At 51.6% G+C, this 16,575-nt stretch overlaps 2 protein-coding genes across 10 annotated transcripts in view; one reads left to right on the forward strand and one right to left on the reverse strand.

The window, feature by feature from the left end:
• Positions 1 to 3,879: 3,879 nt before the first annotated feature.
• G6pc3 (glucose-6-phosphatase catalytic subunit 3) lies at positions 3,880 to 9,603 on the forward strand. 2 transcript variants are annotated; one of them, XM_057775632.1, is made up of 7 exons: positions 3,880 to 3,945; positions 4,095 to 4,367; positions 6,123 to 6,229; positions 6,775 to 6,865; positions 7,075 to 7,193; positions 7,398 to 7,539; positions 7,730 to 9,603. In XM_057775632.1, exons 2-7 carry the CDS (start codon positions 4,150 to 4,152, stop codon positions 8,091 to 8,093), a joined length of 1,041 nt encoding a protein of 346 aa, XP_057631615.1. In that variant the 5' UTR covers positions 3,880 to 3,945; positions 4,095 to 4,149; the 3' UTR covers positions 8,094 to 9,603. The 2 variants fall into 2 exon arrangements, with proteins under 2 accessions (XP_057631615.1, XP_057631614.1); XM_057775631.1 differs by lacking the exon at positions 3,880 to 3,945 and having other exon boundaries at positions 4,005 to 4,367.
• A 535-nt stretch (positions 9,604 to 10,138) lies between these two features.
• Positions 10,139 to 16,575, reverse strand: part of Hdac5 (histone deacetylase 5) — a 35,065-nt gene continuing 28,628 nt past the window's right edge. For all 8 annotated transcript variants that reach the window (XM_057775623.1, XM_057775622.1, XM_057775627.1 and 5 more), the window contains 14 exons: positions 15,839 to 16,004; positions 15,157 to 15,290; positions 14,717 to 14,837; positions 14,351 to 14,400; positions 14,072 to 14,179; positions 13,657 to 13,712; positions 13,459 to 13,546; positions 12,203 to 12,322; positions 11,841 to 11,938; positions 11,561 to 11,679; positions 11,040 to 11,173; positions 10,693 to 10,777; positions 10,392 to 10,557; positions 10,139 to 10,305 (listed from right to left, as the gene is read on the reverse strand). In XM_057775623.1, the coding sequence (XP_057631606.1) occupies positions 10,266 to 10,305; positions 10,392 to 10,557; positions 10,693 to 10,777; positions 11,040 to 11,173; positions 11,561 to 11,679; positions 11,841 to 11,938; positions 12,203 to 12,322; positions 13,459 to 13,546; positions 13,657 to 13,712; positions 14,072 to 14,179; positions 14,351 to 14,400; positions 14,717 to 14,837; positions 15,157 to 15,290; positions 15,839 to 16,004 (1,485 nt within the window). In that variant the 3' untranslated portion in view covers positions 10,139 to 10,265. The remainder of the gene's footprint in view (positions 10,306 to 10,391; positions 10,558 to 10,692; positions 10,778 to 11,039; positions 11,174 to 11,560; positions 11,680 to 11,840; positions 11,939 to 12,202; positions 12,323 to 13,458; positions 13,547 to 13,656; positions 13,713 to 14,071; positions 14,180 to 14,350; positions 14,401 to 14,716; positions 14,838 to 15,156; positions 15,291 to 15,838; positions 16,005 to 16,575) is intronic.

The following is a 16,575-nucleotide window of genomic DNA, read 5'->3' on the forward strand; positions in this document are numbered from 1 at the left end:
CAGCCCCCAGAGTATGTCTGTCTCCCTGCTTGCCCTCTATCCCAGAAAGCCAGGTAAAAGAAACAGCTCTGGAATGTAGCTCAGTCATAGAGCACAAATCCACTCTTAAGGCTTTGTTTTCAAATCTCAGAACCACTAAAATCCAGGAAAAATAAAAAGAGCGGGAAAGTGGGGAACAAGGAATAGTCATAATGACAAAGGGCTTTGGGAGGGGCCTTCCCCCCAATAATATCTATTTTACATACCCTACTAACCTTATGGAAAGAGCTATGCAGATGCACTTTTAAATTTCTTACCACCAACTGCCATCCTTCATTTGCCCAACCCATAATATAAAAACATGAGAAACAGGTTGACCTTTCTCTAATTTAGACGGAGGCAGAAGGCCAGCTTTGGCACGACTAGTGAGCCTGAACAAAGTTCAAAAGTGTTTCCTTGTGTTCCAACAGGCAAAACTTCCTTGTGTTGGAGGCATTGGTACAATCATTATAATAGGAATAAAAATTCTCCTCTGTGCTTATGTTTTTTCTCAGAGGAGTGCCGTATCTTTCTGCTCTGGCCATAAAAAGTCACATGTAAGTCCACTTGTCCAGGGGAGAAGGAGGGAATGCTGGGGTTGGACCCTTGCTCCACCACTAAACTGCATCCTCAGCCCTGACATTGTAATTATCTGCCCCTTTCCTTCAGTGCATGCCTGAAACTCTGAAAGTAGAAACAGCTAAATAGAGTGTTTTCTATCATACATACAGGTGGCAAAGTTTATGTTAGGCCCAGGAAAAGCTTAACAACTTCTAATTAAAATCGAATAATTTTCACAATATATCATAATAAAAAGTCTCATAGGTGCGGTCTCTATTGCTTTCAGGGCTTACACCATTCACTTGAAGGAAGCTTTTATATGGCATCTCTGAATCACACCACTCACTGGGTCATCATTAAATAAAATAAAAGTTACTAGAACATGACTACTTTGATACCAAAAAAGTTGATCTTTTTTTTTTTTTTTTTTTTTGAGACAGGGTTTTTTTTTTTTTTTTTTTTTTGGTTTTTCGAGACAGGGTTTCTCTGTGGCTTTGGAGCCTGTCCTGGAACTAGCTCTGTAGACCAGGCTGGTCTCAAACTCACAGAGATCCGCCTGCCTCTGCCTCCCAAGTGCTGGGATTAAAGGCGTGCACCACCATCGCCCGGCTTGAGACAGGGTTTTGCTGTAGTTTTGGAACCTGTCCTGGAACTAGCTCTTGTAGACCAGGCTGGCTTTGAACTCACAGAGATCTGCCTGCTTCTGCCTCCCAAGTGCCAAGTGCTGTGATTAAAGGCCTGCACCACCACTGCCCGGTTGATCTCATTCTCAAGATGTCGACTTGACTCATGGACTACATTATATATATACATACATTATATATTAGACAAAGGGATGATCCACATCCCAGGCTGGATGGAGCAAGATAGATTCAGATTGCATGACATTACTCAGAACTGCACATGATTTAAATCATTTTTAAAATATTTACTAAGTTTATTTATTGTATTTTACCTTATTTACTTATTTGGGGGTTTTCTCTGTTTAATGGCTGTCCTGGAACTAGCTCTGTAGACCAGGCTAGTCTCAAACTCAAAGAGCTCCACCTGTCTCTGCCTCCCGAGTACAGGGATTAAAGGCGTGCGCCACCAGCCTGCACTATTTTATTTTTATGAGTAATTTGCCTGCACATATATGTATGTATGCCACATGCCCCGTGGAGGTCAGAGATGGTATCAGATTCCCCTGTGGGAGTTACAGATAGCTGTGAGCAGATGTGAATGCTGGGAAATGAACCTGGGACCTCAGCAAGAGCAGTCAAGTGTTCTCAGCTACTGAGCCATCTCTCCAGCCCCAACAATTTAAATCTTCCAGAGGACCTAAGTTCAATTCCCAGCACCCTCATGGTGAGTGGAAAGGTTTTAGTGGAAGAAAAGAAACAACTCTTTGTCCTCCACACATACAAACAATAATAATGAAAAAAAATTAATAAATTTTTTTTTAAAATTGTAAAGTATGGCTTGAAGATATAGTTCAGTGGTTGAAGACTTGACTCTTGTGTGCCAAGCTGTTGGTTGGATCCCTAGCAACTCAGAGTAAACAATTGCAAATCAAGGTGTTGATGTAGATTGTGAAGTTGTTAGAGGATGGAGCCAGAGCAGAATCTCAAAGCCTCCTTAAGAAGCAGGTAGTAGATTGGGCAGTGATAGGGCACACCTTTAATCCCAGCACTTGGGAGGCAAAAGCGCACAGATCTCTGTGAGTTCAAGGTCAGCTTGTTCTACAGAGCAAGTTCCAGGATTGGCTTCATAGCTCCTGGGAAACCCTATCTTGAAAGAAAAAGAAAAAAAAGTGGGTAGTGGTGGCCCATGCCTATAATTGCTATAATTGCAGCACTTCTAAGGAATTGGGAGTTCAAGGCCAGCCTGGGCCTGCTTTAACTCAAAACTAAACTCAAACTTAACTCCAGTAGAGGCAGAGTCAGGTCTACATACTCAAGATCTACATAGTGAGTTCTAGGACAGACAAGGCTCTGTATCAGAAATAAACTCAGAATGAAATTTTGGCTTCTTGAAGCAAGAACACTTTCAAGGGCGTGAACTGACTGAGATTTACATCCACCTCCCCTCCACAACACTGTCTTAATTTTTTTTTTCTTTTTTGTTCTCTCGAGACGGGTGGTGGTGGTGCACACCTTTAATCCCAGTACTCAGGATGCAGAGGCAGGCGCATCTCTGTGAGTTCGAGGCCAGGCTAGTCTACAAGAGCTAGTTCCAAGACAGGCTCCAAAAGCTGCAGAGAACCCTGTCGTTTTTTTTTTTTTTTTTTTTTTTGGTGTTTTCAAGACAGAGTTTCTCTGTGTAATAGCCCTAGCTGTCCTGGAAACTAGCTCTGTAGATCTACCTGGCTGGCCTTGAGCTCACAGAGACTCACCTACCTCTAACTCCCGAGTGCTAGAATTTAAGACATGCTCCCCGCCCACCATCTTAATTTTATATCCTTATTTTCATCCACTCTTCAGAAAACTTCAAGAACAAAGTAGCTTGAGGCACTAAAAATAAAGAGCATCCGGACATGGTGGTGCACATCTTTAGTCCCAGCACTCCGGAGGCAGAGGCAGGCAGAACTCTGTGAGTTCGAGGCCAGCCTACAAAATGAGTCCAGGATAGCCAAGGTTACAAGAGAAACCCTGTCTTGAAAAAAAAAAAAAAAAAAGAAAGAAAAAAGAAAAGAAAATCAAGGTGAATCAATAGGCTTGTTTCTCTACCTCTAAGCAAACTTCCCCTAGAAGAGTTGTGATCTGTGTCCCTCCCAATTATCTCAAAAACTGTAGGATTGTGCCCTTCCTCTTCCCATTACGATCAATCTCTTGGTTTATCTGCCCTGCGAGGGTTTTGAATGGCAGGAGGGTGGTAGAGGTGAGGGCAAGGCAAGTTTCTTGCACATAACACACACATGCTAAGCTTTGGGTTCCTGAGGAAAGACGTCTCAAAATCAAGATGAAGATGAAGTAGGGTGGGAGAATCCTGAACTAGAGGCAGTGTAGAAAGAGGGTGTGTGAAACCAAGGAGTTCCAGTTTGACTTCCTTCTCTCTAAATGATGCAGAGTTGAGAGACGTGGGCAATGATGTTGGAGAAGACTTCAGATTCCGAAGGTACCCTGACACTGGAGATTAGACAACCGCCTTCTCAGCAGCAGAACAAGGAACCGGGACACACCGCTGGTTCCCAGGTTCATCTGTTCCCTGACCCGGAACAGCAGCGGATTTCTTCGCTACGCCGGCAGCCCACGTGCTGGCAACCGCGACCACGTGGGGCCCCCCGAGGAAACGCCTTCGCAAAGGTTTGTCCCCTCCGCTGTCCAGTAGAGAGGAAGACGGGATAGAGCGCCGTAGGAAACAGTTCGGGCCACCAACCCAACTAGCGTGTGTCAGAGGCTGCGGGGGAACGGGGCGGGGCGGGGCGGGGGCGGGGCTTGGTTTAGACCCCTGGTGGGGAGGGCGGTCTCGGGGTCCCGGGGCTAGAAAACGGGGGCGATCTAGAGGGCTAGCAGGTAGCGGCTTGGTTTTGCCAGGGCTCCTCCGTTTGCTCCCTGCAACGAACCCAGCCTGACGGGCCCCTGATTCACCATGGAGTCCACGCTGACCGCGGGCATCGCGATGGCTGAAGCGCTGCAGAACCGGCTCCCAGGGCTAGAGAATACGTGGCTCTGGGTCACCTTTCTGGGAGATCCCAAGAACCTCTTTACGTTTTTCTTCCCTGCGGCCTACTACGCCTCTCGCCGACTGGGCATCTCCGTGCTCTGGATCACCTTCATTACTGAGTGGCTCAACCTCGTCTTCAAGTGGTAAGACGAGATGCTTAGGGCATCCTGGTCCCCTACCCCTTTGAGGCCCTGATCTCCCTCTAGTAGGTACCTCAAAGCCAATGCCACACTTATCCCTTAGGGCCTAGCTTTCACCTTGACTTTCTTTAGATCTTGACCGCAGACCTCACCACACTTTAAGGTCCTGATCAGAGAAATGACTTAAGGGGCGTGTTCAACTGCAAATACAGCCTCCGCCTCAAACCTTCTGATTGCGAAACTCCAAATTTAGTTGTAGTTGAAATTTACATTGTAGCGATTATTGACAGAAAATTAGGTAGCCGAAAGTCTTCTTTCTTAGCTGCCCGTTTCATTCATCGGCTCATTTGCTTGACGTTGTGCTAGGCACCAGCTGCTTTGTAAGTTAAGATGCGGTCCCTGGTTCGGGCTCAAGAGCCTAGGCAATGCTTGAAGACTTACTAGAAATACAAAATCTCAAACTCCAGGCCAGATCTGCATTTTAACAAGGCCCTCTGGTTATAGAGTGTCCAGTGAAGTTTAAGAGGTAACAAACTTTAGGGACTAAAAGGAAGTCTTGCCCCTCCCTTCAGGGAGCAGTTCTTTCTCCAGCGATTACTAACATAGCTTTCTCATTCTAAGAAGCCCAATAGTCCTGGACCTCCTACAGCGCTTGGGGTTTATCTGTGCCAACTTGTTGGTTTGTTTTGTCTTTGGAGTATGGAAGGGAATTCCTGGACATGCAGCTCCACCTCAGCTGCTAATGCCCTGTCCCAGCCTTGAAGTAGGAAGGGGGGGGGGGCTCGTTGGGAGACACTGAATGGGCTAGAATGACACACTGGAAAGCAAACCAGGAGTCCCCCTCCCTCCCACCCTATCCACATGGGCTTCATCCTTACTCGTAACCCTAAAAGAAATTGTCTAATCATTTCCTTCTAGTCTAACGGTCCCATCCTAGACTTTTTGCTCTCCCCTCCTTCGGAGTCTGTGTAAGCCCCCTGCTTAATATCTGAGTATGAAAGCCCTAATTCTCCTCTACTGAAACAAGGTTGCACTGTCTAACCCAGAATGGTGGTCTCCCCAGTGCTGGGATGACAGGCATACACTAGCATGCCTGGCCCCATATTCATTTTATAGCTTTGTGGTCAACACTTGTGTTTGAGGCTCAGTTGTTTGTGGGAAAAGGAAAGTCTCTTCTGAACAACCCCCCCCAACATCTTGCTTCCTGCTCTCCCCCCTTTCTGGCCACAGCAGCATTGTCTATGTTGGGTGCTCCAGAGGCCAGACAAGCACCTGCTAGGCCAAGGGAGTTGGATTGCAGTGGGGGGGGGGGTGTTCGTCCGTAGTTTTTCTCAGACTCCTCTGAACAGTCCCTCCTCCCAGTTTCACACTCGAGACACTCACCTATGTAATTCAGGAGTGGGTAACTCAGGCTGGAAACCAGGGACCTGAGAAGAGGACAGGGAAGGTGGTCAGGAAGGCCAGGTCCTAAGAAGAGCTGGCCATGCAGTGGGAGGGATAAGAGTGGGTCACATGTCTCAGAACACATGTACACACACACACACACACATTCCCTCTACAACCGCTGGCCTCCATATCCCTTTAAGAGGAAAATATGCACTTCTCTGTTCTAAAGTAGAAAGTCATGGTAAGATAATAGCTAGAATCAGTGCCCTTCTGAGTGCACCCAGCAGGGCCTCCTGATTCGTGCTGCCCGCTGCCCCCTGGATCCCTCTAATACTGTGTGCATGTCATATGGTCTCGTATCTTGTCTTTCAGGTTTCTGTTTGGAGACAGGCCCTTTTGGTGGGTGCATGAGTCTGGGTACTCCAGCCAGACTCCAATCCAGGTTCACCAGTTCCCATCTTCTTGTGAGACTGGCCCAGGTGAGAAAAGTTCCAACCTCCTCCCATTCCTGGCGTAGTTAAGGTTTAGATAAACTAAACAAGCCGGGCGGTGGTGGCGCACTCCTTTAATCCCAGCACTTGGGAGGCAGAGGCAAGTGGATCTCTGTGAGTTCAAGGTCAACCTGGCAGGACAGCTAGGGCTGTTCCCAAAAGAAATCCTGTCTTGAAAAACCAAAGAGTTAAAAAAAAAAAAAAATAAGGTTTGAATAAACATTTCCATATACTTCAGCTAGGGTGGTCCAAAAGGCCTAGTCTCTCAGTTATTGGTTCAGAAAACAAACTCCAGGGAAGATCAGGTTGAGTGGCATGCCTCATGCTGGCTCTTCACCTCCTAGTAAAGCCAGGGATGCAGTAAGTCAGCAGCCCGAGAACAGTGACCTTGAAAGAAAGGTCTGGGGGAGTGATAGGCTGGTACTGGACAAGCTGTCTTCACGTCTAGGGGAGGCAGATGTGTTGAGGGATCAGCACGGGCACCTGGGTTGCACCTTTATTTTTTCACCGTGAACTTCTGGATCTCCCGGCAGGCAGTCCTTCTGGCCATTGCATGATCACGGGAGCAGCTCTCTGGCCCATAATGACAGCCATTTCTTCTCAGGTGGCCTCCCGGTCCCGCAGGTATGACCATGGTACTGCCCATCAGTAGGCGCAGCCTCGACCTCAAAGGCTCCACAGCGTATTAGTTTGGGAATTAGCTGAATTAGAGCTGTGGTGACCTGGGGGGTCGGTTCAAACTCTGAAGTATTTGGATGCGGAAGGAAAGCAAATCATGCTCGTTCTCCAGCCCTTGAGCAGCCTGTCTCTCTTCTTTTCTCTCGTCTTTGTAGCCCCTGGGTAAGGGTGATTCCTGGCCTGGCTTACTGCACCTTCCTGTTGGCTGTCGGCCTCTCTCGGGTCTTCCTCTTAGCACATTTCCCTCACCAGGTGTTGGGCGGCCTGATAAGTGGTGAGCAACCCGGGCAGCAGGGTGGGCCAAGGGGATGTCTTTGGCGGTGGGAGGAGTAGTTTAGGAACTTCCCAGCATTCCCAGCTTCTGTAGGGCCAACCTCGAGGTCCCCGACTTTGTCTTAGTTTTCCTCCCAAGATGAACTGCAGGTGAGGGGGAAGATCATTTCCTCCAACATCTGGAAACTGTTTTGCATCCCTTCAGGTGCTGTCCTTGGCTGGCTGATGACCCCCCGGGTGCCCATGGAACGGGAACTTAGCTTCTATGGGTTGACCGCTCTGACCCTCATGCTGGGGGCTAGCCTCATGTACTGGACTCTCTTTACACTGGGCCTGGATCTCTCCTGGTAAGTCCTGCTGGGCGCTGTATCTAGATACGTGGGTCTCTGGTTCACGGTGGCTATCAAGGACACACGAACTGTCCCTAGTCAGATGTGGAGTGAATACATGAGAGTAGGGCCCCCAAGGGAGGGTGGCTGTGAGCCAGTGGCTCTCTGGATTCCAGGCTCTCCTGGCAAAGACTCTTATTCCCCACAGGTCCATCAACCTGGCTTCCAAGTGGTGTGAGCGGCCCGAGTGGGTGCATTTGGACAGCCGGCCCTTTGCCTCACTGAGCCGTGACTCAGGAGCTGCCCTGGGGATGGGTATTGCCCTACACTCTCCCTGTTATGCCCAGATACGGCGGGTACACCTAAGAAATGGCCAGAAGATAGCCTGCTTTATGCTGGCCATTGGGCTGCTGGTCATTCTGGAATGGCTGGGTCACCCACCTCAGATCAGCCTCTTCTACATCTTCAACTTCCTCAAACATACCCTCTGGCCCTGCCTGGTCTTGGCCCTTGTGCCCTGGCTAGTGCACACATTCAGTGCCCAGGGATCACCACCCATGCACTCCTCTTGAAGTCATTTGCCTCCCTTGCCATTCTCTTGCCCCAAAGACAACACTCCTCGACCACCACACTCTAAGAGGTAGTTTTCCTGGGCTCGAAAGCAGGCCCAGCTCACATTGAATGCATTTCTGTCTCGTTCTGCAGTTTTAGCCCCCTTTTAAAGAAGGACCTCTGTTTCCCAATGAGGCTGTCTCCTGCCTTCCCGCAGGGTCCCCACGAAAAAGAAAGAAAGAAAGAAAGAAAGAAAGAAAGAAAGAAAGAAAGAAAGAAAGAAAGAAAGAAAGAAAGAAAGAGGGAGAGGGAGAGGGAGAGGGAGAGAGAGAGAGAGAGAGAGAGAGAGAGAGAGAGAGAGAGAGAGAGAGAAAGAGAAACCAGCAGGCTTGGTGGGGATGGGGAGCTGGGTTCCTGACACAGGTGGCAGCTCAGGAAGGTTCTAATAAAGCTCTTGAAATGTCCAGATTCCTTCCTAGCCCATGCTCATGTCTCCACTGACTTTGCCTGCATCCCTACCAATGGAGCCTCCATTCCACACAAAGACAAAAGTAAAAGGGGGTTGAAAACTCAGCTGAGACCTCCCCTCTCCTCCCTGCCAAGGCCACAGCAGAGCTCTCTCGAGATAGGGTGGCAACAGTGGATACCCCCCAAGAGAACAGAGATTTCCCACCCTAGTCCCCTGCTTCTCAGATTCAATTCTAGTCCAAGGCTAAAGAAAAAAGACAGCATTTTGGTTAGGACAGGAATGAAAACTTTACTCCATTTGGGAGCCCAGAGAACAGACATTATTCCCAGAAGGCACTGCCACAAACAAGTTTATTTACACAAGGAGACAGAGTGTGACAGGATACAAAATACTTAACGAGAATCCATTCATTCACGACAGAGCAGGAGTGGGTTTACATGAGAGTAAGACCAGCCCACAGGGAAAGTGAGAGGCCCGGAGCCCTGGGCTCAGTGCAAGGAGAATTTAGACAGCACACAAACACACAGCAAACTAGTAACTCCCCAGCTCCCTCAACCCTGCTCAGGCCCCCATCAGGATATGTAAACAGATTGCTGGGTCCTGGGGATGGAAGGAGATAGAGAGAATGTGGTATAGGGGAGGAAGAGTTGGCCCCCTAGGAGCCACTTCCCATCTTTGGTTTCCTACAAGCTAGACCACAATCACATGGAAGCCTGTGTGCTCCAGCCTCTGGACACAGGGTTACTGGAAAAGAAGAAGGACAGCCCAAAACTCCCTCCTGCTGAGAGCCCTTCCCCGCCCCCCCACCCTGGGCTTCTGGACAGGGTTCTAGCCCTGTCCATCCTAGAACCACCTCTTTCACCGTCCCCAGGCTTCAAAGCAAAAAGGCTCTGGAAGGGATCCGAGTTTTTGTTTTTTTTTTTTTTTTTAATTTATTTGGGATCCAAGTCTTGATCACTTGCACTTCCACTTCCGGGTGATGGCTGAGCAAATTTGGTCTTTAACATCAGAAGGGCTTGCGTGAACTTGAAACCCTCACACAGAGTCCAGCTTCTCTCCTCTCTACGCAGGGAGGTCAACAGGATAAAGTGGAGAGCCTGCCTATGTACACAGGTCCTCCTGGCTCCTCCTAACCCAGCTGCAGCTCCCCCTGCACCCTCTGGGTTCCTGGGAGTAGGAAGCAAGAAATTTGGTCACAAATCTAAGACCCACATCTTGGGCACACACCTGCAGTGCTGAGGCCAGAGAAGAGAGGGGTCTGCAGAATGCTGAGGACAGGAAGGGGAGTATAGGGTGGAAGTCTACCCCACTCCACTCCGTGTCTTAACTAGTAGTGGATCCTGAGGACAGAGAGGGGCAGAGGTGAAATTAAGGCGTTCCCCAAAAGCCAGCCGAAGCCAAGGCACCAACTTACTGTTCCCATCTCGGTAGCTCCAAAATTGGAGGTACTATCTGGGAGTACTGTCCAAGGTAGGAGAGAGTACAGAGAACTGGGGTGAGATAACAACAGGGGAGACGTGGACGCCGTACCCATCCCCCTACAGAAGGAAGGGATTGCTAAAGCTGGGGCCTGGGCCATGTGGTGGGAGGGCTGGAACAGCTTGGGGGAGCAAGGCTGAGAGACCCACACAGCACACGTTGTTGAATGTGTGACTTTTTGTTTTTAATAGAAAAAATAAACAAAATCACAATGATGAAGCCCAGAGGAATGGGGGCCAGGGTGTCACAGGGTAGGCTCCTGCTCCATGGGCTCCTCTGCTGGCCTGCGGGGACAAGCACAGGGATGCCACTGAGTAGAGAGCACTCACTCCCTTAGGCCGGGACAGGGGGTGCCAGGTGAGAAGCCTACCTGGGGCTATGCTCTTGAGTGGCAACAGCTTGGGCCTGCTCAGCCCCCACGGAAAGCAGGGCCATTGCGCTCACAGTCTCGGCCTCCTCCGTCTCACCTGTCTGAGCCTCCCGCAGAGAGCAACCCAGACCAGTGGCGAACCTCTGTACACAGCTCCAGTGTTTGCCTGTGGAGAGGGACAGACAGGTTCAGGGAGAGCAGACAGGTCCATATGTACCTGCTAGCCCTGGTACCCCACTGCCCATATGCCTCGTCCGCCGGGCAGGTTGAAGTATGAGCCCCTCTGCCTGTCCCCACGCACTCTGGATCTCGATGACTTTCTCTAGTGTGGCAACTGCATTGACGCTGGGTTTCTGCTGCAAGACTGCTTCATCCAAGGGCTGCAGCTGCAGAGAGAAGGAGAGCGGACTCAGAGTGGGATAAAGAGCAATGCCTAGCCCTCCAGCTGTCCCCATCCAGCCCAGACATTCCTGTGCGGCAAGCACTGGCTTTTGGGAGGAAGCCCTGATCAGAAAGTCTTCCTTAGCCAAATATTCTCAGACCTAGGCAAACCTCAAGGAGCCTTTGAGGCCACTGGACCCAGGGAAGTGGATATCCCTGCTGACCCATCAGCCCCACCTGCTGTCCACCTCTCTGTCCCCCGTTCACCTCCACGCTGAGCAGAGCCGAGACACAGGCCTCAGAGGCATCACAGATGGCGGTCAAGTCGTGGCCTCCCTCCAGGGCCAGCACCACCCGGCCCCCTGCCAGTGTCATGAGCTGCCTGGTCAAGTGGCCAAAACCTTTGCATGGGAGTAAAGAGAAAAGGCTGAATGGCAAATTGTATCAAAGAGACAGAAGGAGAAAAAAAACAAGAAACGAAACATATCGCACAAAATATGACAGCAGACTTAAGCCCCAATACAGCTACAATGAAGTAAAGTGACAGTGGACTCAAGTGGAGGGCAGGCTGAGATGAGATGCATTTTCGGTAGGCAGGTCAAGGCCAGTGAGCTCCAGTGGAAGATACTTGTTTGCTACTCCAGCTCTACCTGCCGGTCCCCATGGCAGGGTTGACAGAAGGGTGGGCAGAGCTAGCAAGTCTTAGACTTGCTCCCTGCAGTGCCAACTTATTCCCTGTCCCCTGTGCCTCAGTGTTCCACACCCTCCCAGACCCCTAGTAGGCTCACATCTGGCGGTGACAGAATAGCCACCCAGTGGAGACAGATGTCCTTCAACAGCATCAAACCCAGCGGAGACTAGGACGACGTCAGGTGAGAACTCGTGGGCAATGGGCATCACCACTGTCCTGTAAAGGGATGGCCCAAGCTAATGCCAGCAGAGGTCAGGCTGAGCCTTGCCACGCTCTGTTCTCCATTGAGGCCATACCCCTCCACCACCCCAACTGAGTGCCTGCTACCCCTGCCAGCTCCGGGTCCCACCCCTCCTCTGGCCCTTCTCAGTCCCCACCTGAAGGCTGTCAGGTATTCCACATCTCCAATGGGGGGATCCACACCTCCTGTCCATGCCACATTAACATTGTACCCCACGCCTGGCCCTCCACCAACCTGGCATAAGGTAAGAGAGGTTACTATCACCGCCCTGGATCCCAAGCACTGCCCCGTCCCCTGCCTCCAACGCCTCACTCCATTGACCTGTTTTACCCAGCTGGCAATCAGACAGACCTGTGTGGTCCTTCCCCTGGGAGCCCTCAAATGCCACATGGACCACCATCATGAATGGGCCTCTGTGGCTTCCTGCCAAGTCCCATCCTGCCAGGTCCCAGTGTGCTACCTCTGGGAAGGGCTAACATGAAGGCCCAGGAGTTGTACCTCCTCAGGAGCCCCAGAGCCCGGGAAGAAGTTCCCATTGTCATAGCGATGCAGCGAGATGTAGAGCACAGAGGGGTCATCGTAGAATGCTTGCTGGGTGCCGTTGCCATGGTGAATGTCCTGATGAGGATAAGTGGAGGGTGCTTTGGGTACCAGTCTAAGCTCTAATCCAAAGGCTAACATGCCACGTGTTCCCCGCCCACCCTACCATTAGCTCTGAAGATGAGCCCACCAATGGCTCCGGGGCCGTGACACTGAATCCAGGCACTACAGCCATGGATGGATATGGTTTGTCTCCCTGCAGAACCCATTTCACTGAAGTGCAAGGGAAACCCAGGCAAGTAAGAAATTTAACACAGGCAAATAAATTCTGAAGAAGGATTCAACATTTACACGAATTTGTTTTATTTTGAGACAGGGTTTCGCTAGGAAGTCCAGGCTGGCCTTGAACGCTCAATCCTGAGTGCTGGAATTATAGTTGTGCACCATGGCTGCATACATATTTTTAAACCAAAACTGAATTTCAAAAATTCTGCCCTTGCTGGTCAATGCCCAGTGAGTCCTCAGGCACAGTGAGTGGTGTGTTCACTTTCCCCACCATGACAGAAGGCTGAGGAACACCCACAGCCTCAGGAGCAGAGGTAGGGCATCTTTGCTAAGTAACCCAAACTGTGTCCTCACTTAGAGAAGTAGAGGAATACTCTGCACTGCTAGAGGTGGCTGTGAGCAGCACAGTGTCATGTTCCTGGCACACAGCAGCCCCAGTGGTAAGGGCAAGGAGAAAAACAGATTCTGGTAGTAGTGGTCGCACCCGGTCCCTATGGCTCAGGGGAGGAAATCATCTGGATGTTGGAGGCTGCTAGGGGGAAGATGCAGTAAATGAGGCTAAAAACACACTGGGGTGCCCCAGGGAGAAACCATCCTACTGAATGAAAGGACCCGCCTGATGAGCTGGGCGGTGGTGGCACTCAGGAGGCAGAGGCAGGCAGATCTTAGTGAGTTTAAGGCCAACCTGGTCTATAGAGCTAGTTCCAAGACAGCTAGAACTATTACACAGAGAAACCTTGCCTCGAAAAACCAAACCAAACCAAAACAAAACAAAAAAGGACCTGTCTGATGATGAAGCAGGAAGGATATAAACTGAACATGTGAAGCCGAGGAGTGAGTCCTAGTGCCACCCAGAGGCGGAGGCACTTCTGAAGGCCTTCCCTGGCAGCTCTGCCCATCCCTGCCCAGCATCCCAGTCCACTGCCTACCCAGTCCACGATGAGCACCTTGCCCACATTCAGCTTCTGTTGCAGGAGTTTAGCTGTGATGGCTACGGAGTTGAAGAAGCAGAATCCCCTGTGTGGGGAGGAGGAGAGGGCAGCTTAAGTGACGTGAGGTTTGCTTCATGTAAAAGATAGGAAGAGCTGATGGCAGAGGGCCAGGGTCAGAGTCAGAGTGGTACTCACATGGCTGTGGACTCCTCAGCATGATGTCCTGGGGGCCGGATGATGGCAAATCCATTCTGAAGTACAAGCAGAAGGATAACTGTCAGGAAAGCCATGTCAGGGACAGGGTAGATACAGGAGAGAAGCACAAGCCAAGTAGGAATGGGAACACAGAAATGCACTTTTATGGACGCCAACTGCAGAACCCCCAGCAAACAGCTGTCTCTCCCCTGCAGATCCACACAAGAGCCTCAGGCTTCAGTGCCTACTTGGTCCCCCATGACCCTCAAACCATGGCTGTCCCCATCCTAGCACTCAAGACTTCAAAGTGGCAAAGGACAATGGTCTTGATGAGCGGAAGTCACTGCTGCCCCTGAACACCTGCTCCTAAAGACACAGGAGGCAGCCAGGAGCAGAGGCCACAGTATATCCTTACCTTGAGCTCTCCTGCAGCCACCTTGAAGGCCAGCTCTACCAGGCAGCCCACTGCCATTCGCACAGCGCTGGAGGAGTGCATCTCATTCCACACAGTGTCGCTGTCCACCTGCAGGGGCAGGAGATCGGGCTTCAGTGTGCCCTCTGCAGGGGGAGGGGAGGAATGGGAGTGGGCACCAGAGAGCAGGCGAGCAGCCACGCGGGGGGGGGGGGGGGGGGGGCAGGGAAGAAGAGGCCAAGCTAGGAGAGCCACTTGCCCACTCCCACATACCCAACTCACCCCAATGCCCCCACAAGGCAGCATGGCGTACATCTTCTGGCTGATGGGGCCTGCAGGGAAGAGGGACAGAGATGCTCTGATAGGTGTCCCACTTGCCAGTTGGCATGGGCCATGTAGTCCATGCCAGCTGAGACCTCGATCTTCTGCTATGGTCGGGACATGGCAGGTTGGGAAGAAACACAGACCACCATCAAGTCCACCTTTAAGCCTGATACCCTGCAGTATGTTCAATCTACGTCTAGGCTGATGGCACCCTCTTGGGGATATGACCCACTAGGACTGCTGGCAACTCTGCCTCAGTGGTCTTCATGACAGCCCCATCACACTCAGACTGAGGACACAGGTGGACCATGCCCGGCAACTCACCAAGCAGTTTCTTGCTGTCCAGCTTCTGCCGGTTGAGGGGGCTGGTCCCATAGAGCAGGGTGTGGTACTCAGAATGCACTGTCTGGATTTCATCCAGCGTGGCTTTACGACCCCGGATCCGCTGCCAGAGGAGGTCAAGAGAGGCCAGAGAGCGTTGACAAGGCTCAACTCTCTTGACAACTACAGCCCAATGCTCACTGAGCCAACCTCCAGGAGAACTAAAGGATTTGGAGTAACTACGCCTAGGCCCTTGAGAGACCCCACTTCAGGACTCTTTCCCAGGTTGGCTGGGGACAATGAGGGAAGCAGATCACAAGGGATGGAACTGGGGACATCTCAGAGCTGACTGGGGGGCTAGGGTGTGGGTGAGGCTTTGTTAGGAGGGGAGTGAAGGCAGCACTCAGATGGAAGTCCCAGCCGAAGGCAGGGGGCTCCCTCACCTCACACTTGCTGAGCAGGCCAGTTTCCTGCAGCCGGGACCAGATGCTCTGGATGCGGCCGGCGTGCTCCGGGTGTACATGTGTGTTCCCGCACGTGCACTGGTGCTTCAGCATGAACGTGTCATAGACCACACCTGGGCCACAGACCCTTGTGTCAGCCAGAACTGTTCTGAACCCTTCTGCACCCCGGTCCTAATGACTATCTATGGCTATCCTATCTATCCGCCAACATTCACGTACAACCCTCTCTCCTCTCTTCAAACCCAGCCTGGCTGAAGCTGGTCCCACTCTCTGTCCTCTGCAACCCCTTTACCACCCCCATGGTACAGTCCTCCTTCTCCCCATCACATCTGCCCATGCACTGGCCCCCACTGGTGAGGAACCAAGCATGTGGCAGCCTCATGGGTAAAAGCCTTCTGGGTCTATTGAGGCCTCACTGTCAATCCCACAGGGAGGAAGGAGGCCAGGAGGCACAGAGAAGATACTGCCCCCCAGAGAGTAGGAGCAAGGCTGCTTCTCCTCCTTGGCGAGAAGCTGCTGCTGCTCCCACGAACAGCTGTGGGGCACAGGAAGAGATGAAGACCCTTTTCCCCTCCATGCAGTGTGTATGCAGGACACCGCATGCTACATATCCAAGCCCCTGGTGCACGGCGGATGGTGGAATGGATAGCGGTGGGCTTACCTGTGGTGAAGGGGTGCTTAGTGGGCTGGTCTGGGGGGCTCTTCATGCTCCCAGGAGCAGCAGGTGAGGACTGGGTGCGGCCCAGGGCCTGATGAGGCACAGTGGCCAGGCTGAGGGGTGCCTGGTACACCTGCAGGGGCTGTAGCTGCTGGGCATCTGTGAACAACTGCAAAAGAGTAAGACAGCTGAATAAGGTTCATTCTGAATGGCACTGAGTACAGGGTCCTTTCAGCCTCCAGAGGGCCCCCAAGTCTCCTCCTTCCCCCACCTCCTCCCACTTGCTCCCTCCAGGGACAGGAGACACTCCAGCCTTGCCATCTCCCGGCAAGATGGGGAAGATGGGGCATGTGATGAGTCACTCCAGATAGTAGCATTGAGGTAAGAGGCTGAGAAGGACGGGGGTGGGTGGGTGGGAGCGGGATGAGTCAGGCCTAAGGGCTTGGGGCTGTGTCCGCAATGAATGGAGCGCACTAGGCTCAAGGCAAACTGTAGTAACAGTGGGGGCGTGTGTGTACACACGCACGCATGCACGCAGAGACCAACGCACAACCAGCCGACGCAGGCACAAAAGCAGATCCACACAGGCCCTGTGCACGCAGAAGCGCACTCGCATAGTTAAGAGACAGGGCAGTCACAAAGGAAGAAGAATGCCAGGCAGGCACAGCTCAGGGCCATACAGGATCCCCCTCCTACTCCCCCCAGTCTCTCCTCCCCTTCTGGTTCTTTAGAAAGCTGCT

The sequence above is a fragment of the Chionomys nivalis genome, chromosome 7, assembly GCF_950005125.1.
Source record: "Chionomys nivalis chromosome 7, mChiNiv1.1, whole genome shotgun sequence".
Lineage (NCBI taxonomy): Eukaryota > Metazoa > Chordata > Mammalia > Rodentia > Cricetidae > Chionomys > Chionomys nivalis.